Genomic DNA, 24,130 nt, shown 5'->3' with positions numbered 1-24,130 from the left:
GCTGTGGCCCCAACACTGAACCCTGCGGGACACCACTCGTCACCGGTTGCCATTCCGAAAAAGAACCTTTTGTCCCAACTCTCTGCCTTCTGTCTGGCAGCCAATCGTCAATCCATGTTAGTACCTTGCCTCGAATACCATGGGCCCTTATTTTACTCAGCAGTCTCCCGTGAGGCACCTTATCAAAGGCCTTTTGGAAGTCAAGATAGATAACATCCATTGGCTCTCCTTGGTCTAACCTATTTGTTATCTCTTCAAAGAACTATACTTGTGGAAGTATTTTATGTATTTTAACTGCAGCAGCATAAAAGTCAAGGATGGGAAAAGGCCAGCTGGTTCTCAAGCATTCCTCTAAAAATAAAGACTTGCATTTATATAGCACCTTTTGTGATCACCAGCGCTTTACACCCATGTCGAAGCACTTCTGAAATATAATTACTGTTGTAATGTAGCAGCCAATAACCTTGCAGCAAACTCCCAGAAACAGCAGTGTGATGGTGATCAGATAATCAGTTTTCAGATAATCATTTTTCTTTTGACAAGAGGTCATCTGGACTCGAAATGTGAGCTCTTTTCTCTCCCTACAGATGCTGCCAGACCTGCTGAGATTTTCCAGCATTTTCTCTTTGGCTTCAGATTCCAGAATCCACAGTAATTTGCTTTTAATCAGTTTTCATGTTGATTGAAGGATAAATATTGGCCACAACATCAGGGATAACTCCTTTTCCCCTCCCAAAATACTGCTATGGAATCTTTCACATTCACCCAATCAGGCAGATGAGGCATTTCCTCAGTATTCCTTTGGAGCATCAGTCTTAGTTTTATGTTCAATGTTGGGGCGGGTCTTGAACCTAGAATCTTGTGACTCAGAAGTGACAGTGGTCCTAACAGAGCCATGGGTTGAAACTATATCCTCCCATCTTGGTTCTCTGTTTGGAATCAAATTGACTTGAATGCCCCATAAAGTACAGCATCTTGTAACACAGGAAGTAAGGCAAAGTAGAAATTCCATGGTCTCACAATGACAGTGCGGCATGGTGGCACAGTGGTTAGCACTGCTGCCTCACAGCTCCAGGGTCCCGGGTTCAATCCCGGCCTCGGGTTACTGTCTGTGGGGAGTTTCTCCCCCGGTCTGTGTGGGTTTCCTTCGGGTGCTCCGGTTTCCTCCCACAGTCCAAAGATGTGCTGGTTAGGTGGATTGGCCATGATAAATTGCCCCTTAGTGTCCAAAAAAGGTTAGATTGGGTTACTGGGTTATGGGGATAGGATGGAGGCATGAGCTTGGGTAGGGTGCTCATTCCAAGGGCCAGTGCAGACTCGATGGGCCCAATGGCCTCCTTCTGCACTGTAAAATCAATGGTCTATGACCCTGTCCCAAACCTGTGACTTGGGGTTATTGTCATTGTCTGTATGCCTGAATCCTTCAAGAACAGATTGGCCATGAAACAGCTCAGAGTTTCATGTCTCCTTCAATAGCAAACTGTTTATTATCCTTACATGTAGTCTCATATTCAACCAAAACACATTAACTGGTCAATCAGCTCAGTGCTGGAAGCTCCACTGCTTTCACTCACACAACAACAACTTCTAACCCAACTTAGTGCTTTGGGACATTTCTAAATGTGATGTGGCGCTATATAAATACAAATTTGTTCTTATTGGAGTTAAACTTACATTTTGTTAATCTATGCTTATGATATCTGGTCCTACTAGTCTGACTCATTTAAAATTGTATTTTAGGTTTCATCTTTTCTAACAAGCATTAAACCAAAAGGGGCTTGTCAGACTTGATCTTGCCCGTTGAAATAACTTGTAATGCTTTGCAGGTATTTCTCTGACTTACTTCCATTAATTTACCTCCAATAAGTATGAGGGGATGGTCATTATTGAAAGGTATTTCGGTAAAGGTGAATCCTTCCCATGTAAGTTTTGAGCTTTCCTGTTCACCTTTCCTCTTTTTATAACTCACTCTTTTAGATTCCACAAATTTAAGTTTTCCCCTCCTAATTCCACTTAATTACTTACCCTCCTGCTCAAGGGGATGGCTTGATAGTGTACAATTACACAGATGCTGCCAATCCCTGTTAGATAAAAGAGCTGCTTTGAAAGAGTCCATTTTAGTGTTAATAGGCTTGACCAAGATTAACAGGGCATTCAGCTATTTACTGGGCACTGCCTTGCTCAAAATGACTGCATATGTTCACCTAAAACAATGCTTGCACTTCAAAGCAATTTACTGAATTTAAAGCACTTTTGAGATTCAACTGAGAGGTACAATAAGGCCAAGATGCACAAATGCCATTTCTTTCTTAAGATGCTGAGGAGGTAGAAATTCTAATTCCACTCCCCTGGCTCACTCATGGAGCACACCACATCTGCCCCAGCCCATGAGCTTTCCATCCCTCAATGAAATGCAGAGTTCTGCTGGTTGTGTTACCACAAGGCACTGGCAGAGCAGAAGGAGACCATTTATCCAGTCACTTCTAAAACCATTGTTGCCAATTTAGAAACAAGAGCAACATTTTGTTGCGAGGACTTTTCCTAGGGCAGAAAATACTGCTTAGGACTCCAAAACACATCTGCAATCACCCCCCCCCCCCTCACAGTAACTAATTGCAGTTATTATTAATGATTATTTTGGCTGCATTATTGTTATGAACACTGTCTTTTACTTGATCATTATTTGGTCATTTTTGTCCTTGCAGCTGGGGAGATTCAATCACTGATCAAGCTTTAAGGGGGAGGGGGAGCAGCCACAAGTCATGGTACACATCGGTACCAACGACATGGGTAGGAAAAGGGATGGGGATGTAAAACAGGAATTCAGGGAGCTAGGTTGGAAGCTGAGAGCCAGGACAGACCGTGTTGTCATGTCTGGTTTGCTACCAGTGCCACGTGCTAGCGAGGTGAGGAACAGGGAGAGAGTGCAGTTAAACACGTGGCTACAAGGATGGTGTAGGAGGGAGGCTTTCAGTTACTTGGATCATTTGAGCACATTCTGGGGAAGGTGGAACCAGAGGGGCACCGATATCCTGGGAGGGAAATTTGCTACAGCTGTTCGGGCGGGGTTTAAACTAATTTGGCAGGGGGGTGGTCAGGAGATTGCTGGAATTCAGGAAGTTGAGGGTAGTGCAATACTGAGGAAGGTACCAAGGTCACAAGAGTGGACCTGCAGGCGTGAAGGTGGTTTGAAGTGTGTCTACTTCAATGCGAGGAGCATCAGGAATAAGGTTGGTGAGCTTGGAAGCATGGATTGGTACCTGGAACTACGATATTGTGGCCATTACGGAGACATGGATAGAACAGAGGCAGGAATGGTTGTTGGAGGTTCAGGGGTTTAGATATTTCAGTAAGATTAGAGAAGGTGGTAAAAGAGGTGGAGGAGTAGCATTGTTAATCAAGGATAGTATAATGGCTGCAGAAAGGTAGTTTGAGGAGGATCTGTCTACTGAGGTAGTGTGGGCTGAAGTTAGAAATAGGAAAGGAGCGGTCACTTTGTTAGGAGTTTTCTATAGGCCCCCAAACAGTAACAGAGATGTGGAGGAAAAGATTGCAGTGCAGATATTGGATAGGTGCGGTAGTCACAGGGTAGTTGCCATGGGTGACTTTAACTTTCCAAATATTGATTGGAACCACTATAATTCGAATAGTTTGGATGGGGCTGTTTTTATCCACTGTGTGCAGGAGGGATTCCTCACACAATATGAGGATAGACCGACAAGAGGCGGAGCCACATTGGATTTGGTACTGGGTAATGAACCGGGCCAAGTGTTAGATTTGGTTGTGGGAGAGCACTTTGGAGATAGTGACCACAATTCGGTGACTTTCACTAGAGCAATGGAGAGGGATAGGAACATACGGCAGGGCAAGGTTTATAACTCTGGGAAGGGTAATTACGATGCGATTAGGCAAGAATTGGGGAGCATAAGATGGAAACAGGAACTGTCACGGATAGGCACAATTGAGATGTGGAGCTTGTTCAAGCAGCAAATACTGCGTGTCCTTGATATGCATGTCCCTGTCAGGCAGGGAGGAAATAGTCGAGCGAGGGAACCATGGTTTACAAAAGAGGTTGAATGCCTTGTCAAGAGGAAGCAGGGGGCTTATGTAAGGATGGGAAAACCAGATTCACTTAGGGCACTTGAGGGATACAAGATAGCTAGGAAGGAGCTCAAGAAAGGGCTTAGGAGAGCTACGAGGGGGCATGAGAAGTCCTTGGCGGGTAGGATCAAGGAAAACCCCAAGGCTTTTTACACTTATGTGAGGAATAAAAGAATGACCAAGGTGAAGTTAGGACCGGTCAAGGACAGTAGTGGGAACGTGTGCATGGAGTCTGAAGATATAGGAGAGGCCCTAGATGAATACTTTTCTTCAGTGTTCACAAAGGAGAGGGGCGATGTTGTTGAGGAGGATAGTGCGATGTAGGCTGGAGGAGGTAGATATTCGGAAGAAAGATGTGATAGAAATTTTGAGAAGCCTGAGGAAAGACAAGTCCCCTGGGCCTGATGGGATATATCCTAGGATTCTTTGGGAGGCGAGGGATGAGATTGCAGAGCCTTTGGCTTTGATCTTTATGTCCTCACTGTCTACAGGAATTGTGCCAGAAGACTGGAGAGAGGTGAATGTTGTCCCCTTGTTCAAGAAAGGGAATAGGTATAACCCTGGGAATTATAGGCCGGTTAGTCTCACTTCGGCCATAGGTAGTTTATTGGAAAGGGTCCTGAGGGATAGGATTTATGATCATTTGGAAAGATACAGCTTAATCCAGGATAGTCAGCACGGATTTGTGAGGGGTAAGTCTTGCCTCACAAGTTTGATTGTATTATTTGAGGAGGTAACTAAGTGCATAGATGAAGGTAGAGCAGTTGATGTCGTGTACATGGATTTTAGTAAGGCGTTTGATAAGGTGCCCCATGGTCGGCTCATGCAGAAAGTAAGGTGGCATGGCATAGAGGGAAATTTGGCCGAATGGATCAGTAACTGGCTATCACATAGAAAACAGAGGGTGGTGGTAGATGGTAAATTTTCATCCTGGAGCCCAGTCACCAGCGGTGTACCACAGGGATCAGTGCAGGTTCTCTGCTATTTGTGATTTTTATCAATGACTTGGATGATGGAGTTGAAGGTTGGGTTAGTAAATTTGCTGATGACACCAAGATTGGTGGAGTAGTGGATAATGTGGAGGGCTGTTGTAGGCTGCAAAGAGACATTGATAGGATGCAGAGCTGGGCTGAAAAGTGGCAGATGGAGTTTAACCCTGATAAGTGTGAGGTGATTCATTTTGGTAGGACAAATTTGAATGCGGATTACAGGGTTAACGGCAGGGTTCTGAAGAATGTGGAGGAGCAGAGAGATCTCTGAGTTCATGTCCATAGATCTCTGAAAGTTGCCACCCAAGTGGATAGAGCCGTGAAGAAAGCCTATAGTGTGTTAGCATTTATTAACAGGGGGATTGAGTTTAAGAGCCGTGAGGTTATGCTGCAACTGTACAAGACCTTGGTTAGACCACATTTGGAGTATTGTGTGCAGTTCTGGTCACCTCATTATAGGAAGGATGTGGAAGCATTGGAAAGGGTGCAAAGGAGATTTACCAGGATGCTGTCTGGATTGGAGGGTAGATCTTATGAGGAAAAGTTGAGGGAGCTAGGGCTTTTCTCATTGGAGCGAAGGAGGATGAGAGGTGACTTAATTGAGGTGTATAAGATGATGAGAGGGATAGATAGAGTGGACGTTCAGCGACTTTTTCCTCGGGTGGATGTAGCTGTTACAAGGGGGCATAACTATAAGGTTCATGGTGGAAGATATAGGAGGAATGTCAGAGGTAGGTTCTTTACTCAGAGAGTGGTTGTGGCATGAAACACACTCCCAGTTATGGTAGTGGAGTCGGACACTTTAGGAACTTTCAAGCGGTTATTGGATAGGCATATGGAGTGCACTAGAATGATTGGGAGTAGGTTGATTTGATCTTAGTTTCAGACTAGTTCAACATCGTGGGCCGAAGGGCCTGTACTGTGCTGTCCAGTTCTATGTTCTATAAGCCTAACAGTGCAGCTGTTAAACATAAACTGAATTTTACTATTAAAACACTACGCAAGAACTTTCCCAAATAACAGTACAAGAGTAACCATTAGCAACCATTTGCAGAATGCATTTTGAGAATCATGCCCAAAGCTGTTGGTACACTTTGCAGGTTTAAAAAAATCTAAACAAAGCCATACAATATTATTGCTTCATGTGTTTGTAACGTGCAGCCTACTAAAAGGACAAATCATTTTTATTATTTGTACACATGGCATGAAAGATGTTGTGCATTTTGTTACATCTGAAAGCCATCAGCCCAAGCCAATTACGTGCCAGTATCAAAGTCACTGGAGCTGTTCTCCTGGCTGACCTCCCATTTTGCATTCTCTGCACACTTGAGCTCATCCAACACTTCTGCCGTTCTTAAACTAACTGTTTACCCATCATCTTCTGTATTCACTGACTTGCATTGGCTTACAGTCCAACAAAGTGCCAATTTAAACATTTTCATCAATTTTTCAAATCACTTCCTATCTCATAAGAGTATGGGAAATAGGAGCAGGACTGGTGATGAAGACTCCATATGGATTGAAGTAAGAAATAACCAGGGGAAGGAGACATTGGGAGTAATATATAGGCCCCTAACAGTAGCTATGCTGTAGGACAGAGCATAAATCAGGAGATAATGAGGCCATGTAATAAAGCAGTACATTAATCACATGGATGGGGAAAATCAAATTGGCAAAGGTAACCATGAGAGACACTTTCCTAGAGCTATAAGTTGTGGATCCAAATTGAGATCAGGCTATTTTGGATCTGCTAATGTGTAATGAGGCAGGTTTAATAAACAGTCACTGAGTGAAAAAACTCTAGGAAACAGTGACCATAACTTGGTAGAATCAGTTTGAGAATGCGATATTTGGGTCTGAAACAACTGTGCTAAACTAAGGGAAATTAGGGAAGAGCTGGACTGGGAGAGACGTTTAGCAGAAAAGACAGTTGACCAGACTTTTATAAAAATAGTCATATCTCACAACAAGATATATACCAGTGAGAAAGAAGGATTCTGGGAAGGATTTAAATCAACCATTGTGAACCAAGGATGTTAAGGATAGTATTAAACTGCAAGAAAAAACATACAATCTGACAATGATTAGTGGTAAGCCAGAGGATTGGGAAAGTTTTAAAAACCAACAGAAGATGACCAAAAAATAATAGAGAAGATAAACTATGAGGGTAAACTCGCAAGTAATATAAAAATGGGACAGTAAGAGTTGCTTTAACCATTTAAAGAAAGAAAAATGCCGAAGTGAACATAGGTCCCTGAGAGATCATACCTGCAGAAATCATAATGGGGATCCAGGAAATTGCATAGGTATTAAATAAATACTTTGTAACATTATTTACGCTAAAAGACAGTAATAACATTCCAAAAATAATCAAGGGGAAAAAGAGGGGAAGAAAATAAATACAATAACTCACAAAGAGAAAAATTACTAGGGAAACTAATGGAGCTGAAGGCCAATAAGTCCCTGGACCTGATGGTTTGCATCTTAGGATATTAAAGGAAGTAGCTATAGAGATAGTGGATGCACTGGTAATAATCATCCAGTAATCCTTAAATTCACGGAAAGTTCCAGAGGGTTGGAAAACTGCCAACAGAAGATGATCAAAAAATAATAGAGAGAGAAGATAAACTATGAGGGTAAATTCGCAAGTAATATAAAAATGGACAGAAGGAGCTTCTTTAAATATTTAAAGGAAGCGATCATAACATGGTGGAATTTAGCATCAGTTTGAGAGTGAGTTTAGCACTGTTCTTTCAGACCCAAATTCTTACGGGTAATTGCAGAAAAATGAGGGCAGAGTTAGCTGGACTGGGAGAGGAGTTTAGCAGAAAAGACAGTTAACAAGACCAGACTTTTATGAAAATAGTCATGACTCACAACACGATATATCCCAGTGAGAGAGACAAAAAACAGATAACTATAGGCCAGTTAGCTTAACATCTGTCATTGGGAAAATGTTGGAGTCCACTATAAAAGATGTAATAGCAGAACATTTAGAAATGCACAATATAATCAAGCCGAGTGAGCATGGCTTTATGCAGGGGAAATCATTTTTTGCTTTTAAAAAAAATTTACAGTACCCAATTATTTTTGTTTCCAATTTAGGGGCAATTTATCACGGCCAATCCACCTAACCTGCACATCTTTGGGTTGTGGGGGTGAAACCCACGCAGACACGTGGAGAATGTGCAAACTCCACACACACGGTGACCCGGGGTCGGGATCGAACCTGGGTCCTCAGCGCTGTAGGCAGCAGTGCGAACCACTGCGCCACCGTGCCACCCCATGAAGGGGAAATCATTCCTGACTAATATATTAGTATTCTTTTGAGGTGGTAAAGGGCAGGATAGATAAAAGGGAACCAGTAAATGTAATATACTTGGATTTTCAAAAAGTGTTCGATAAGGTATCGCACAAAAGGCTACTTAATAAGCCAAGAGCCCATGGTGTTGGGGGTAGTATATTAGCATGGATAGAGGATTGGCTAACTAATAGAAGGCAGAGGGTTGGGATAAGATGGGCATTTTCAGGGTGGCAACATGTAACTAGTGGCGTGCCACCGGGATCAGTCTAGGACCAAAGTTATTTACAATATATATTAATGACTTGGACGAGAAAAGTAAATGTACTACTGCAAAATTTTCGAATGACCCAAAAATAGGTGGGAAGGCAAATGGTGAGGATGACACCGAAGGCATAATTTAATGGCCGCATTGCGTTTAAGCGAGAGCATGACGAGGCCGGTAGATCGCAGGAGAGGGCAAAATCACCACTTACGGTCAATCTCCATACAATTAACAGTATTAACAGTCCCCGTGATATAACCACATCCCCAGCAAGTGATCACGTGGGCACTGATTAGTACTAGATTTTTAAAAACGTGAAGCTGGCGGAATGGCTGTTGTGGGGGCCTGAGCAGGTGAGTAGCCATCTTCGCTCCCGACCAATGATATAAATTTTGACATGGACCAGGCCTAACACGATGCCCAGGCAGCAGGATTCTCTGCAATCGATGGGATGCCCCATGGCCAGAGGCTAATAGATGGCATGCATGTCGCTTTGTGCTCATCGGGCCATCTGGGAGTGCCCTACATCAAAAAGAAGGGGTTCCACTCCCTGAATGTCCAGCTCATGAGCAACCACCACTTGAAGATCATGCACTTGTGTGCACGCTTCCCGGGGACTGTGCACGACAGCTGTAACCTGGGGAAGTCTGACATCTCCTGTCTCTTCGAGGACCACCCCAGGCTGGCCGGTTGGCTCTTGGGGAATATGAGGTACCCCCTCAGGACCTGGCGAATTACACCAGTCCAGAGTACGGAGGTCATGACCAATGCGTAGACCCAGTAAAACGATGTTCATTCGATCTGTCATTGAGCGGTGCATCATGCTCCTCAAGATGCCGTTCCGATGCCTCGACCACTCTGGTGGTGCATTGCGGTACACCCCCCAGAGGGTGCCTGCTTTGTGGTGGTCTGCTGTGCCCTCCACAACCTGGCATAGCTGCGGGACAAGGTGGTGGAGGAGGAGGAATATGTGGCCACCTTCAAGGAGGAGGGGCTGAAGGACAAGCTAACCTGGAGCCACCATACAGAATATCTCCGTTCGCTCGCACAGGGTCTGTGTAAAAATGCACATCAGGGTGATGGGAGTGTGTCGGCACTGTCAGCGAGCAGGTCACTGTTGGGGGGGGGGGGGGGGGGGGGGGTGCGGGTGGTGATCACCCGCTGAGCGCTGGTGCTCCTCAATCTATGCCACAGTCTGACTCCTGCCTGTCTGCCGGACATGGGCAGGAAGGAAGAGACATCCAGAACTTCCATGTCCGGGGAGCTGGGGCGTGGGATTGGTGCTCAGCCCGCATTGCGAAAGAAAGTGCCAGAGACGTCATATTGATCGAGGTCAACTTTTTAAAATTAGGACCGTAGAACATTACATGCAGAAGGAGACCATTCGGCCTATTAAGTTTGCACTGACCCATAATCCATAACCCAGTAACCACAGCTAACCTTTTGGACACGAAGGGGCAATTTTGCATGGTCAAACCACCTAACCTGCACATCTTTGGACTGTGGGAGGAAACCAGAGCACCCGGAGGAAACCCACGCAAACACGGGGAGAACGTGCAAACTCCACACAGACAGTCACGAAAGGCTGGAATTGTACCCGGGTCCCTGGCACTGAGAGGCAGCAGTGCTAACCACTGTCCTGCCCCTAATTCTATACACTTGTCCCCAACTGCCTCAATCCTTTGATGGTGTCGCCCCATTCTCACCTGCCCCCGCAGTGCCCTCTCAGTGATCCTCAACCTGCTTAGCCCTCCGTGCTCTAGCGGTGGAGGCTGCCTGCCATGCCAGAGGGCCCCAGGCAACTTTCCAGCAGCACATGCCAGCCATGCCACCCTGTTCTGAGTAATAACTCCAAGATGTGCCATTGTCAGAGGCGTGAGTCTCGGAGGAGCTGCTGGGCGCCACTCTGTATGGTGGCTCTGGGGTGGCACCCTGCATCCCCTCTCGCCCATAGGGCCCTAGGGTTCACTTTGCGGTGGAGGGGCAGCTGGATCGAGCCCCTGCTGCCCCTGCGCATCTGGCTCTGCCAGTCCTGGCGGCTTCGCTGGCAGCGCCAGAATGTGGCGACTAGGAGCTTTTCACAATAACTTCATCGCAGTGTTAATGTAAGCCGACTTGTGACCACAAAAATTATTATTATTATATGTCTGCTGCACAGTGTGGACGCCCTCGCAGATGCTGCTCAGTGACTGGGCCATGCTGTGGAGCGCCCCGTCATTGCTCACTTGTGACTGGGACGAGCTCCGCAGTGCCCGGACTATACCCACCCGAGACTGGGAGATCTCCCTCCGTGACCAGGATGCGCTCTGGAGCAGTGTTCTTTAAACTTTTTTTCCGGGGACCCATTTATACCAACCGGCCAACCTTCGTGACCCACCATTTTCTCTTACCTTGTTTGCTGCTGACAAAAATGGAGGAAATGGTTTTGGGTCCCTTTGGCTCTCGTACACGCTCCTCCAATGGAACCTGTTGGATGAAGGTGAAGCCTTCTGGTGTAGGAAAGTATGGAGTCTCCATCTGTCCAAAGTTCTGCATTTTTTTCCTGCAAAGCTTTATCAAATAAACCCCCTCCCGAACTTGTAAAAAAAAATTAAATGAATAATATAAATGAAAAAAATAAAAATTAAATGAAGAATAAAACCCCCCGAACTTTAAAACAAAAAGCTGCGACCGTTTAAAAAAAAAAAAAAGCGGCTGCACTGCACATGCGTGCCCGATCATCGGGACGCATGTGCAGAGCAGCCGCATTTCTTTTTACATGTTCGTGGCCATTTTGAAGGCCGCTTGCAGCCGGTGTTTTTAACAGCCAGCTGTTGCGCGCATATTTGCGCGATCTGGAGCGTGCGATGGACGGCTCTGCAACGCTCCCGACACGCGCCCACGGGTCGCGCCCCCGAGTTTGACAATGCCTGCTCTGGAGCACCTCGGCAATGCCCACCTGAGACTGGGATATGTCCAGCAGCACCTCAAGGTCCACCTGGTAGTGGGTCATGTCCCACCAGCTACTGGGAGAGGCTGCCGAGGTGCTCAGCCATGTCCGTCACCGACTGAGCTACGCCTTGGACACCTTCACTCATGCTGCCGGCATCGTGCACCAGGCTCTCCACTGCTGTCGCCGCCCGAGCTGTGTTGGCTTCGCTGCCATGCAAGGCCGGCGCCATCACCTGTGCCCGTATCCTCTGGGAATCCTCAAGTCGGCTATGGACCTCATGGAGTGTTGCTGACATCCCCTGCTGAATCTTTCAGCCGCACCGTAGCATCTGCATTAACTCCTGGTAAACCTGGCCCAGAGGCTGAGCCTGGGCATTCCTGCCTCTACCTGATATGCATCAACAACTGAATGTGCCCCAGAAGCCTTTCCATTACTGTCGCCCACAGCGGTGTGTGTCTCTGCGCTGGTGGAGGGTGGGTATGACAGCTATGCCGTGAATTCGGTGGTGTCCTCGGAGCTTCCCTCCGAAGTGTTCTCATGGGAGGCAGGGTGGGATGGGCTGGCACCATCGGATGAGGATCCTGCGAGGGAACATGTGATCAGTTGGAGGGATGGGTCTTTCTGTATGATATTAACAACTTGGAAGGTCATCTGGGCGAGGGCCGGTGAATCCTCAGCTCTGCGCTGTACGGTTACCATTCCATCAGTGACAGATCTGTCCTCGGCCACCCCGTGACCTCCAGGATCCGTTCCTCATAGGGGGTGAGGACTCTACTGTACACCTTATCGCCCGTCTGGACCCTCTCCCGCTAATTGTGGGCCAACTGCTCCTGTGAGGACACAGAGGGGACATAGTGAGCCGCATGTGTCGCTTAGCCCCCTACTCTACTCCCTGTACACACACGACTGCATGGCAAAACTTGGTTCCAACTCCATCTACAAGTTTGCTGACGATACGACCATAGTGGGCCGGATCTCGAATAACAACGAGTCCGAATACAGGAGGGAGATAGAGAACCTAGTGGAGTGGTGTAGCGACAACAATCTGGGGCTGGTTTAGCACACTGGGCTAAATTGCTGGCTTTTAAAAGCAGACCCAGGCAGGCCAGCAGCACGGTTCGATTCCCGTTCCAGCCTCCCCGAACAGGCGCCGGAATGTGGCGACTAGGGGCTTTTCATAGTAACTTCATTGAAGCCTACTCGTGACAATAAGCGATTTTCATTTTCATTTCATCTCTCCCTCAATGCCAGCAAAACTAAAGAGCTGGTCATTGACTTCAGGAAGCAAAGTACTGTACACACCCCTGTCCGCATCAACGGGGCCGAGGTGGAGATGGTTAGCAGTTTCAAATTCCTAGGGTGCACATCTCCAAAAATCTGGCCTGGTCCACCCACGTCAACGCTACCACCAAGAAAGCACAACAGCACCTATATTTCCTCAGGAAACTAAGGAAATTCGGCATTTCCACATTGACTCTTACCAACTTTTACAGATGCACCATAGAAAGCATCCTATCGGGCTGCATCACAGCCTGGTATGGCAACTGCTCGGCCCAGGACCGCAAGAAACTTCAGAGAGTCGTGAACACTGCCCAGTCCATCACACGAACCTGCCTCCCATCCATTGACTCCATCTAAAGCTCCCGCTGCCTAGGGAAAGCGGGCAGTATAATCAAAGATCCCTCCCACCCGGCTTACTCACTCTTCCAACTTCTTCCATCGGGCAGCTTCTTCCCCACTGTCACCAAACTCCTAAATGACCCTCTTATGGACTGACTTCATTAACACTACACCCTGTATGCTTTATCCGATGCCAGTGCTTATGTAGTTACATTGTATATGTTGTGTTGCCCTATTATGTATTTTCTTTTATTCCCTTTTCTTCTCATGTACTTAATGATCTGTTGAGCTGCTCGCAGAAAAATACTTTTCACTGTACCTCGGTACACGTGACAATAAACAAATCCAATCCAATCATCGCAGGGTGTGGGAGGGGATTGGAATTTGGATGGGTGTGGGGAGCTGGGGTGTATGCGGGGGATGGGGTGTAAATGGGGGCAATGGGGAAAATGGGGTGGGGCAGCATGGGTGGGGCGGGGCAGGAAACACTGCTGGGCGGGGGCGGTGCCAGGTGCATTCTCGGGAATGGGGGCGCAGGGGGTTTGGGGGTTCGGTGTCAACCCACCCGGGCGGCCCGGTGGAGGTCATTGTTGATATCCTTACGGCATTGGGTGCTGGTCCTCCTGGTGACCCTCCGGGGAACAGGGCATCCCATATGGCGCTGCCTCATTAAGTGGACCAATTAATGTTTTACAGCGGTGACATCCCCGCCAGTCCAAGCATCAGGAAGCCCGCGGCAGTTCTCACTCGCTACCACATTAGAAACTTTTCCGCAGGAGAGGAATGGTGTGGAGCAGCGAGGGTGGCATTGATGGGCATGGTGGGGCGGGACACGGACTGGTGCTGGACGGGTGTGGTGCCATGTACATTCTCGGGGGGGGGGGGGGGGGGTGCAGGGGTCCGGTGTCAACCCACTCGTGCGGCACTGTGGAGGTCTTACCGCAGTGGGTGTCGGGCCTCCTGGCCACACTCCCCGAGCTGACAGCCGTTGCCACAGGCCGCACTGGCTGCCCTGTGGCTGACCCTCCAAGACCCTCGGGTAACAGGGTATCCCGCCTGGCCCTGCATCGTTAAGTGGACCAAGTCAGCCTCACCAGCCCGAGAGCCGGGAAGCTCACAGCAGTTCTCACTTGCTACCACACTTAGAAACCTTTTCCACTAAATTGAGCCCCCCCTGAAACCTCCCCCAGACTCCAGCCCGCACACTACCTGCATCTTCCGAACTCCATTGCTCCAACTCCTCCATTTCTCTTCCACGTTCAGTTCTTCCCCCGTTTATCATCTCCTCCTCTGGGTTTTGAAGTAGTACTCCCGTCCTTCAAAAGCCATCCACAGTTTCGCCGGGTTCAGCACCCCAAAATTGATCTGCCTTTGGTAAAGAGCCGCTTTGACCTGTTGAACCTATGCACCTTTTTGCCAGCTCCGCTTCGATGTCCTGATAGATTTGGACCCTGTTCCCCTCCCATTCGCAGTTCCGCTTCTCCCTGGCCCACTGCAGGATCTTCTCCTTCTCCACAAACTTGTGGAGCCTCACGATCATTGCCTGTGGTGGCTCCCCCACTCTTGGCTTCTGCCTTGGGGAACTGTGCATTCTCTCCACCTTTGGGGCCTTGTCCAGCACTCCCTCCTCCACCAGTCCCGCCAGCATCCTCGAGACGTATCTCGTGGCACTCGCGCCTTCCATTCCTTCAGGCAGGCCACTGATACACAGATTCTGTCTTCTGGAACTATTCCCCTGCCCCTCTACCTTTGCCCTTAGCGACTTACAAAGGTCACCCAGGAGCCCGATCTCTCCCTCCCGATCACTGTGGTCAAACATCATCCTCTCCATCTCCCAGGTCTGCGACCCCTGTGCCTCCAAGCACTTCTCGACTCTCCATCGAGCCTTTCAGTCGTGCTCTGCTCTTTCGATGGCCTTTGACTGATCTTCCTCATCTCCTTTCGCTGCTGGCGGAACTCCTCTCTGATGAATGTCATCAGCTGCTCCATCAGGGGTTTTCTAACATGCGACAATCATTCCCCCTCCGCCATCTTTCCAATTGTTGCTGCGCTACAAGTCTCTTCCAGTTCCTTGGCCAGGTCTTTAACCTTCTTCTGCTGGGTCTGATAACCAGTAGACATGCCACTCCCTGGAGGAACCTCTCCTCCACACCTTCAACTATACTTTCCTGTCAAAAGTCCCCCGCTTTCAGGTAAAAAGAGCTCATTTATATATTTAAGTCGGAGCTGCCCTGTGTGCGACCAATCACTCCATGGCCACCACTGGAAGTCAGTCACTCATCTTAGCACAACTCTCGCATCCCAGGAACCAATCTAGTGAATCTTCACTGTATTGTTTCCAAGGTAAGTATATCTGGAGGCCAAACCTGTTTCAGGTTTGATCTCACCAAAACAATTGTAACAAGACTTCCTTATTCCTGTACTCACAAGTCTTCTTGCAATAAAGACCAATGTACCATTTGCCATCCTAATTGCTTGCTGTACCTGCATGCTAACTTTCAGTGTTCCTCATGCGGGTACACCCATTCTGTTGGACATCATCATTTTTGGATTGGATTTGGATTTATTGTCACATGTACCAAGGTACAGTGAAAAGTATTGTTCTGCGTACAGTCCATACAGATCATTCCATACATGAAAAAGAACATAGGGCATACATAAATACACAATGTAAATACATAGGCACAAGCATCAAGTGAAGCATACGGAGTGTAGTACTACTTAGTAGAGAAGATATGTGAAGAGATCAGATCAGTCCATAAGAGGGCCATTCAGGAGTCTGGTAACAATGGGAAAGAAGCTGTTTTTGAATCTGTTAGTGCGTGTTCTCAGACTTTTGTATTTCCTGCCTGATGGAAGAGGTTGGAAGAGTGAATAAATAACCCGGGTGGGAGGGGTCTTTGATTACACTGCCCGCTTTCTCAAGGCAGCGGGAGGTGTAAACAAAGTCAATGGATGGGAGGCGGGTTCACGTGATGGACCGGGCTGTGTTCACGATTGTAGTTTCACTCCTTTGTTATGGACAGGAGAGGGATTAATTGAAACAGTCCTGATTTCTCCATTCACTGTCTAAAAACAAAGTTTGTTTTAATTTTTGATTCCCTCTTTTATAAGAGATGGTGTAATTTCCCCAACCTTTCAGTTTAGGGTGATTTAATCCTCCATTAATAACCCTGCAGCAAACTAAAATAAGAGGGACTGTTTATTTTACACATGCACAAAACATGGGAAGGGGTTTCACAATGTTCACTCCTTTTGCACTCATCCAATAAAAGATGGGGCTTCAGGGCAAAGAGAATAATAGACATATGAATGAGCGTTTCACATGAGTCCAGAATCAAAACTCCAATGGTGTATTCCTTCAGAGGTTAGCAGATGGAAACCATTGCAGGGCGCTCCATCTTTCCTGAAGCGAGGGCTTTCCTGGTGGAAGGAGGCACTCTGAGATTCATTAGTCTTATCGGCACCGATACAACAGTTCCAATGTTCCAGTAGTGCGCAGTGTAGACGCGAGCCAGGAGATTTACCTGGACAGAGCTCTTTCTGTTGCTACCTGTTGGGTGGTAAAATGATCGACTGCCTGAGCCCAGTCCGATGGCAATATTACAGGTTCTAGCAGCTTGGGGGAGGTCACGTGAATACCTTTCACTACTATTTCTGGGTTTTGGACAAAGCTGTATTTTCCAAGATCTGGAATCTTGAACACAGCAAGAAGTCTTACAACACCAGGTTAAAGTCCAACAGGTTTGTTTTGAATCACTAGCTTTCAGAGCACAGCTCCTTCCTCAGGTGAATGAAGAGGTGGGTTCCAGAAACATATATATATATATATAAAAGTCAAAGATGCAAGACGATACTTTGAATGTGAGTCTTTGCAGGTAATTAAGTCTTTACAGGTCCAGATGGAGCAACTGGAGAGAGAGCTAATCACAGGTTAAAGTGGTGTGAATTGTTTCAAGCCAGGACAGTTGGTAGGATTTCGCAAGCCCAGGCCAGATGGTTGGGGGGGGCGGTGAATGTAATGCGACATGAATCCAAGGTCCCGGTTGAGGCCGTACTCGTGTGCAGAACTTGGCTATAAGTTTCTGCTCGGCAATTCTGCTTTGTCGCGCGTCCTGAAGGCCGCCTTGGAGAAGGCCGCACTTACCCGAAGATCAGATGCTGAATGCCCTTGACTGCTGAAGTTTTCCCTGACTAGAAGGGAACTTCCTGCATGGCGATTGTCACACGATGTCCGTTCATCCGTTGTCGCAGCGTCCGCTTGGTCTCGCCAATGTACCACGCCTCGGGACATCCTTTCCTGCAGCATATGAGGTAGACAGCGTTGACCGAGTCGCACGAGTATGTACCATGTACCTGATGGGTGGTGTTCTCACATGTAATGGTGGTACCCATGTCGATAATCTGGCACGTCTTGCAGAGATTGCCATAGCAGGGTTGTGTGGTGTCGCTGTTCTGAAGGCTGGGTAGTTTGCTGCAAACAATGGTCTGTTTGAGGTTGTGCGGTTGTTTGAAGGCAAGTAGTGGGGGTGTGGGGATGACCTTGGCAAGATGTTAATTTTCATTGATGACGTGTTGAAGGCTGCGAAGAAGATGTTATAGTTTCTCCGCTCCGGGGAAGTACTGGACGACGAGGGGTACTCTGTTGGTTGTGTACCGTGTAACCTTCAGAAACCAACATGGGACACAACCGACAGAGTACCCTTCATTGTCCAGTACATCCCCGGAGCGGAGAAACTGCGACATCTTCTCCGCAGCCTTCAACACGTCATCGATGAAGAGGGCACCAACGGTGGTGCTAACCGTTGTCCACGGTTAGCACTGCTGCCTCACAATGCCAAAAACTTGGTTCGATCCAGGCCTGGGTCACTGTCTGTGTGGAGTTTGTACATTCTTACCGTGTCTGCATGGGTTTCACCCCCACAACCCAAAAAGATGTGAAGGATAGGTGGATTGGCCACGCTAAATTGCCCCTTAATTGGTAACATTTAAAAATATATATATTCTGATTTTCTTATTACCAGAATTAATAACCTCACACTTTCCCATGTTAAAGCACCATTTGCCACTTTGTTGCTCACTCACTTAAACTGCCCATATCTCTTTACACCCTCCCCACAGCTTACGTTACCATATCGTCAGCAAACCTGGATATATTACTGTCTGTCTCTATATTCACCTGCACTCTCCAAGAGCTCTGCTATTCCAGTTCTCTGGCCTCTCGCATATCCCCAATTTTTATTGTACCATCATTGTCAGCTATTCAGGTCCCAAACTTTCGAAATCCCTCAAACAAATCTCTCTGATCTCTCTTTTCCTTTTAAGATGTTCTGTAAAGTTTGTCTTGGTAAAGATGTCTTCCTCCCTGTGTTAAATCAAACCTGTTGTTTGGGTTAAAAAAAATTGTGTCATGTTCCAATTTTTTACTAAAATATTACAGATGCATTTTTGAGCTCAGTCCTTCACATCATTTTCATTTTGCATTTATATTCGTCATCCAATACATCTTCATTTTTCTGTTTCATTGCCTCCTTTTTCTCTTTCACTAAAAGTCATATTTGACAGTTACTTTGCTTTTAAGGGACTTTTATCTAGTGTTTCTCCATGCTTCTTGGTATCGGCTATGTTCCAAGCCTTGTTTTCAGGCTAGCGTGTTAATATTTATGATTGTAAACACTACACCATATACGGAAGAAGCATCCAACTTCCATTTTAAATTGTGTAAGTTATGCATGAGAAAGCAATCTTTTATTTGTAAACGTGCATGCTTGTCTCTTGAGTGGACATGTTTTTTTTCTGTTTTAATATAACTTTTTCCCCTTTTTATTTTAAGTAAACTAAAGCCCAGGAACATGACAACCACAGTGGAAGACACAGCTATAAAGAGCCAAGAAAACTTCAGTAGCCAACCCGATATTTCTTCGCCACCTAAATTACCACAGCCAAAGGACAGATCCAGAGATAATAAAGATGCCAAAGGAAAAATCAAAATGCGCTCTCCTTCTGGGCTTTTCGTTATATTAGGACTGTTTATTGTCATAGTGGGGATTGCTATAGCAGTTGTTGGCTACTGGCCACATAAGCACAATTCTCGGGTATCAGTGACTCACCAAGGAATAAACTCTAGTGAATCGAAAGTTGCGACTCAGCATGTGAGGGTAAAGCTTCAATCTCACCCTAGGCTAAAGCAAGAGAAGTTGAAGCTGATTGGACCACTGATTATGGGTTTTGGGTTGTTCATATTCATCTGTGCAAACACAGTGTTACACGAAAACCGGGACAGGGAAACAAAACTTTTAGCACAAACAAATATTTATTCTATGGCTGGTCAGACTTGTAATGGAGAGAATAGAGAGCCAAAACAGATTCCTAGTCCTACCTCCACAGAGACCAATTTTAGATGTTTGGAACAGTGTTGTGCCACTGAAATAGCCTGCAGGGCAATACATGGACACACAAGCCCTCAATGTACAGATATATGGGCAGATTGTCACAGGTCTGTTGAACCTAAAATGACTGCCCAACTGCTGCATCACCAAAGACCTTCCCCATCCGTCTCTCTTCATAGTGTCCAATCAGACTCTTGCAACTCCAGTGAAAGAAATCTCAGTGTCCCGTTGGACTGTGACACTGACTCCTTGATTTCCATGCCAGTAGTATTACCAGTTATTAAACTCAACAACTGCATCATTGACACACCCGATACTGCTGTGATGGAAGACATTGAGCTGGACCAGAAAGTGGTCATGGTTTCCACTGAAGACTTAAGCCAGCTGCAGAGCTTTGGGTACATTAGGTCTAGCAGCATTCACAGTGCTGAAGATGCTACTCGGGGTGTGGACATGGACTATTCCTTGCCCAGTAAATCATTTTCCACTAGGTTAATTGGAAAGTTGCTTTCTCCAGTCACCACCAGAAAAGTGTATGGTTCAGACATGCAACTTCACACAACGTGCGGTTACTCCAAGTCATTTGACCTTGGGAAGGATGCAAATATGCTCAGTGAACAAAAAGGAGAACAAAAGCATAGGAGCTGGCCACGTTTGGATTGCAATTACATCAAAAAGTATCTCAAACTGGAAAATAGAGAAGATTCTGTGGACCGATTACTTGAACAGGTTGAACGGGAGTATGCAAGTGAAGAACAGAACATTCAGGAGCTCAGCAACCCAAAAGAATAAAGCATATAAAAAGATGGTTGTAAATTGGAAGATTAGAAAAGTGTGTTCCACATATTTTGTCAAGGCTGTTATTTCTGTGAAACCATCAGTTGAGGACAATTAAAAATTAATTAGCTGACAAGAGCTTATTTACAAAACTAATGACCCAGTTTTGGTTGTTGTTGCCATTACGTCAGCTTATGTTTGATGGACAATAAGCTGCCTGTTTATTGCTGCAGACTTTAGGGTTCAGGTAAGCAATTGCAGCATTGGTCCCTCACTCATACAGCTAAAACTGTCACCCATTTCTTATCAGTTGGAGAGTTTGAAATTATTCTGCAAGGCTTCCTAAGAAATTAAGTCTATTGTCTATTGTTCAACTGAATTTTTTTCCTGTACTCCTGATACTTGTTCCAATGTAATCAGAACCTCATCTCCAGTGAATTTATTTTCCTATTTCCATTTCAAGAGTGGACGAAGACACCCTCCTTTTCTTAGTCCACATTAGCTCTTGGTAAAATGTTAGGCTGGATGGGGTCAGCTCCTGTCCTTATGCTGACAAGGTTTGCTTCCATACCACCGCCCTTTGACTCTTCAAAATGAGTCTACTCTCAGACTATCTGACACTCTGACTATCAGGATCAAGACATGAATAAATATTAACTTTCACTTTGTGATGACTGAAGTCATGCTACTTGGCTCCTCCCAAACATAGCATACCTTACCCCCAATGTTTGTTGCTCCTCCCAGCAGCAAAATTAGCCTGGAACGGAATGTCCACGCCCTCGATGTCTTATTTGACCCCAAACTGACCTTCAACCTCTTACCTTCTATACATTAATAAAATCAATTATTTCCACCTCCTATATTATCCGATTGTGTTCCTACCTGATCTCAATCATTTTTGCTTGTCACATCAAACATTGTATAACACTCTGCTCAATAACCTCCTAAACTCCATTTAACAAAGACCTCAGGTGGTGCAAAATGCTGCCCGGCTTCTCGGTGACCCTTTTTCTTATCAACACCCATTGTTTTATTCCAGATAGCCAGACAGTTAAAAATAGAACTGCAGTTTAATATTTGCACGTCTATAAGCTTTTATTTACAGTGACACATGACAAGCACTGTCCCCGAACCAACAATCCCAGTTTTGCTCTGCTCTTATTTATACCTCTTTCGAAGAGCCTATATTAGTTAAGTGCCTCATTTGGAAGGGGCACACTCACTTTAACAAAGAAAGGCCAAAATGCTAAAGGAAATTTAGTAACTCAAAATTATGTTCCTGGGTTGATGACGCGCTCTGGCTCCTCTGGTGAGCACTGCTTATGGGAGGCCTGAAGCCACCTGGCAGACATGGTATGCTCCCTCTCCAGGAGCACAGACAAAACTGAAGAAGAGAGGCAGTCCAGTTGTAATACCCCCACAACTGCTGCTACTAGGACCTGTTAATGACCACCTTGACCAAGCCCAGGAGCAGACGCATGAGGAGGTCTCCCGATCTTCCCACTCCCCTCCACACTGGGTGACTAAAGATCAGCTGTGGGATTCTCCGTCAGTGGGATCCTCTGCTTAGTCGGCAGTGCACCCACGCCTGCAGGTTTCCCGACGGCATGGGCTGGCCACAATGGGAAACCCCTTTGGCTGGCTGCTGGAACAAAGGATCCCGCTGCCGGCGGGGACGCACCGAGCCAGAAAACATGCTGGCGGGACAGAGAATCCTGTCCTAGGAGCGTGGGACTGATGTCCAACAAGAAATGAAAGAGCAGCCCCTACAGAGAATGGAAGAGGGACTGCAACCTCTGTCTATGTAAATATGAATTACAGACTTGCGGAGAAATTACAGATGGCTTGGGAATCTGTGAATTGGCTTAATAATCTATTACACGGGACTGCCTTGTGGAACACCCTCCAAACACACTCTGTTCCTATTTAACTCCAGTGAATCTCCAGTTAATCCCACCACCTACATGTAATCATAGATTGGTTACAACATAGGAGGCAGCCAATTTGCTCATTGTTTCAGGACTGGCTCTCTGCAAGAGTAATTCACCTAGTGCCTCTCCTCTGCCTTTTCCCCCACAGTCCTGCAAATCTTTCCTTTACGTATAATGATTCAATTCTCTTCTGAAAGCTATGTTTGGATCTACCTCCTACACACTCAGGCAACACATTCCAGATCCTCATTACTTGCTGCGTAAAAACATTTTTCTTCATGTCTCCATTGCTTCTATGCCAATTGTCTTAAATCTGTGCCCTCTGGTTCTCAATCCTTCCAGCAACGGGAACTGTTTCTCTCTCTATTTTTCCCAGATCCCTCACAAATTTGAATACTGTACCTCTTTCAAATCTCCTCTCAACCTTCTCTTCAAGAATAGTGTCAGCTTTGCAAAAAATACTCAATTACTATACAATTAACATCCATTAGTTCCTCATTCCCCAACACGTTGGAAATGAGGATGATGATTTCAAATTCAGATTAATCTGCAGCCTCGGGCCTCCCAAGGTATGTAACCTCCTGCTGTTGTTGAAACTGACCTCTGCTTTTCTAACACTATCTCCCTGAGCAGCGCCTCCTTTCACTCCATCAGCTGCTTACCATGGAACTTATTTCCTAAACATCTCATCAAAACCTACCCCCTAATTGGGGTATTTTACCACTTTGAAAGCACGAGATAAATTCAAACTGTTATAGGAACAAAAGTGCCTGATTTTTGCTGAGACACTAATGAGAACGCATTCATTTATTTATTGCTTCCTTGTTATTCTGCCACTTCTGATAGTTCCTTCAGTTGGATGGGCGAATAAGCAAGAAGAACATTGGCTCCTCAGTAGACCCCAGCAACAATGCTATTTGCAGCTTGTCAATACTTTTCAGGTAGTGAGTTGAACAAAGGCAGAGATGGGTTTATGTTCTTTCTAGAGAATGAGGTGGTGGTGGTGTGGTGGGGGGGGGGGTTTGAGGGTCCTCCCAGCTACAGCAGTATGTTCGATATAGAAGTTCTGTTCAAATATGTGACAGAACTTTTCTGAGGTGCACAGTCTAAAGCCCATCTGTTCTGCGAATCGAGTACAAATCCAACATCCATATTGGTGTACTCTACAAATAAAATCAACTTTAACCGGAAAAAATTCTTCAGCTTAAAAAGAAGTATTTCATTATGTGCAAATTTGCGGTTATATTTTTGGACTCACAGCATTGTTGAGAGGCTCTGCCAGCTGTAAGTTGCCATTGTTACTTGAGAACACCTTGAAGACTTATGTATTTTAAATTCTAGAACTTTCCAATGCTCCTTCATCAAGTACTGGCATTTTGATAAAGCTTTATGATCGTTAGCTTATTATTGAGTAAAACGATTGCTGCGATGGTATTTAGCCATTTATTCAGCTGAAGATTGATGATGTCTTTAAATATTAGACTGTGATTGTTTAAATGTGCTGGAAAATTACCTTGATCATGTACCCAATCAGGTAAACTACCTCTACTCAATTGTTTGGTTATTTATTGCAATTTGGGCGCAGTTCAAAAAAACATTCACCTTTATAACAAATTCCAGCTGTTTTACCCAACATCTGGTCTGGCCTAAGTGAGCCTATTATGATATTTGCTTCAAATTATTCTTTGAGCCCGGAGTGCAAGGTACTGAGAGAGTGTATTGGACAGGAGACGTATACTTTAACTTCATGTTTTCTGCGACTGAATTTGAAAGAGCAAATTTTAACGTTGAGTGAGAAAAGCAAACAAATTCTAGTTATCGATGT

The 24,130-nt window shown here is 45.9% G+C and overlaps 1 protein-coding gene across 1 annotated transcript in view; it reads left to right on the top strand.

Moving 5' to 3' along the window:
- Window positions 1–23,302, top strand: part of LOC140412782 (transmembrane protein 200A-like) — a 57,515-nt gene extending 34,213 nt beyond the window's left edge. Inside the window, exon 2 of the mRNA XM_072500853.1 lies at window positions 19,042–23,302. Within this exon, the coding sequence (XP_072356954.1) occupies window positions 19,061–20,389 (1,329 nt within the window). The 5' untranslated portion in view covers window positions 19,042–19,060 and the 3' untranslated portion in view covers window positions 20,390–23,302. The remainder of the gene's footprint in view (window positions 1–19,041) is intronic.
- Window positions 23,303–24,130: the final 828 nt, after the last annotated feature.

Source organism: Scyliorhinus torazame, chromosome 1, assembly GCF_047496885.1.
Source record: "Scyliorhinus torazame isolate Kashiwa2021f chromosome 1, sScyTor2.1, whole genome shotgun sequence".
Lineage (NCBI taxonomy): Eukaryota > Metazoa > Chordata > Chondrichthyes > Carcharhiniformes > Scyliorhinidae > Scyliorhinus > Scyliorhinus torazame.
This window is presented reverse-complemented; position numbering and strand designations above follow the sequence as displayed.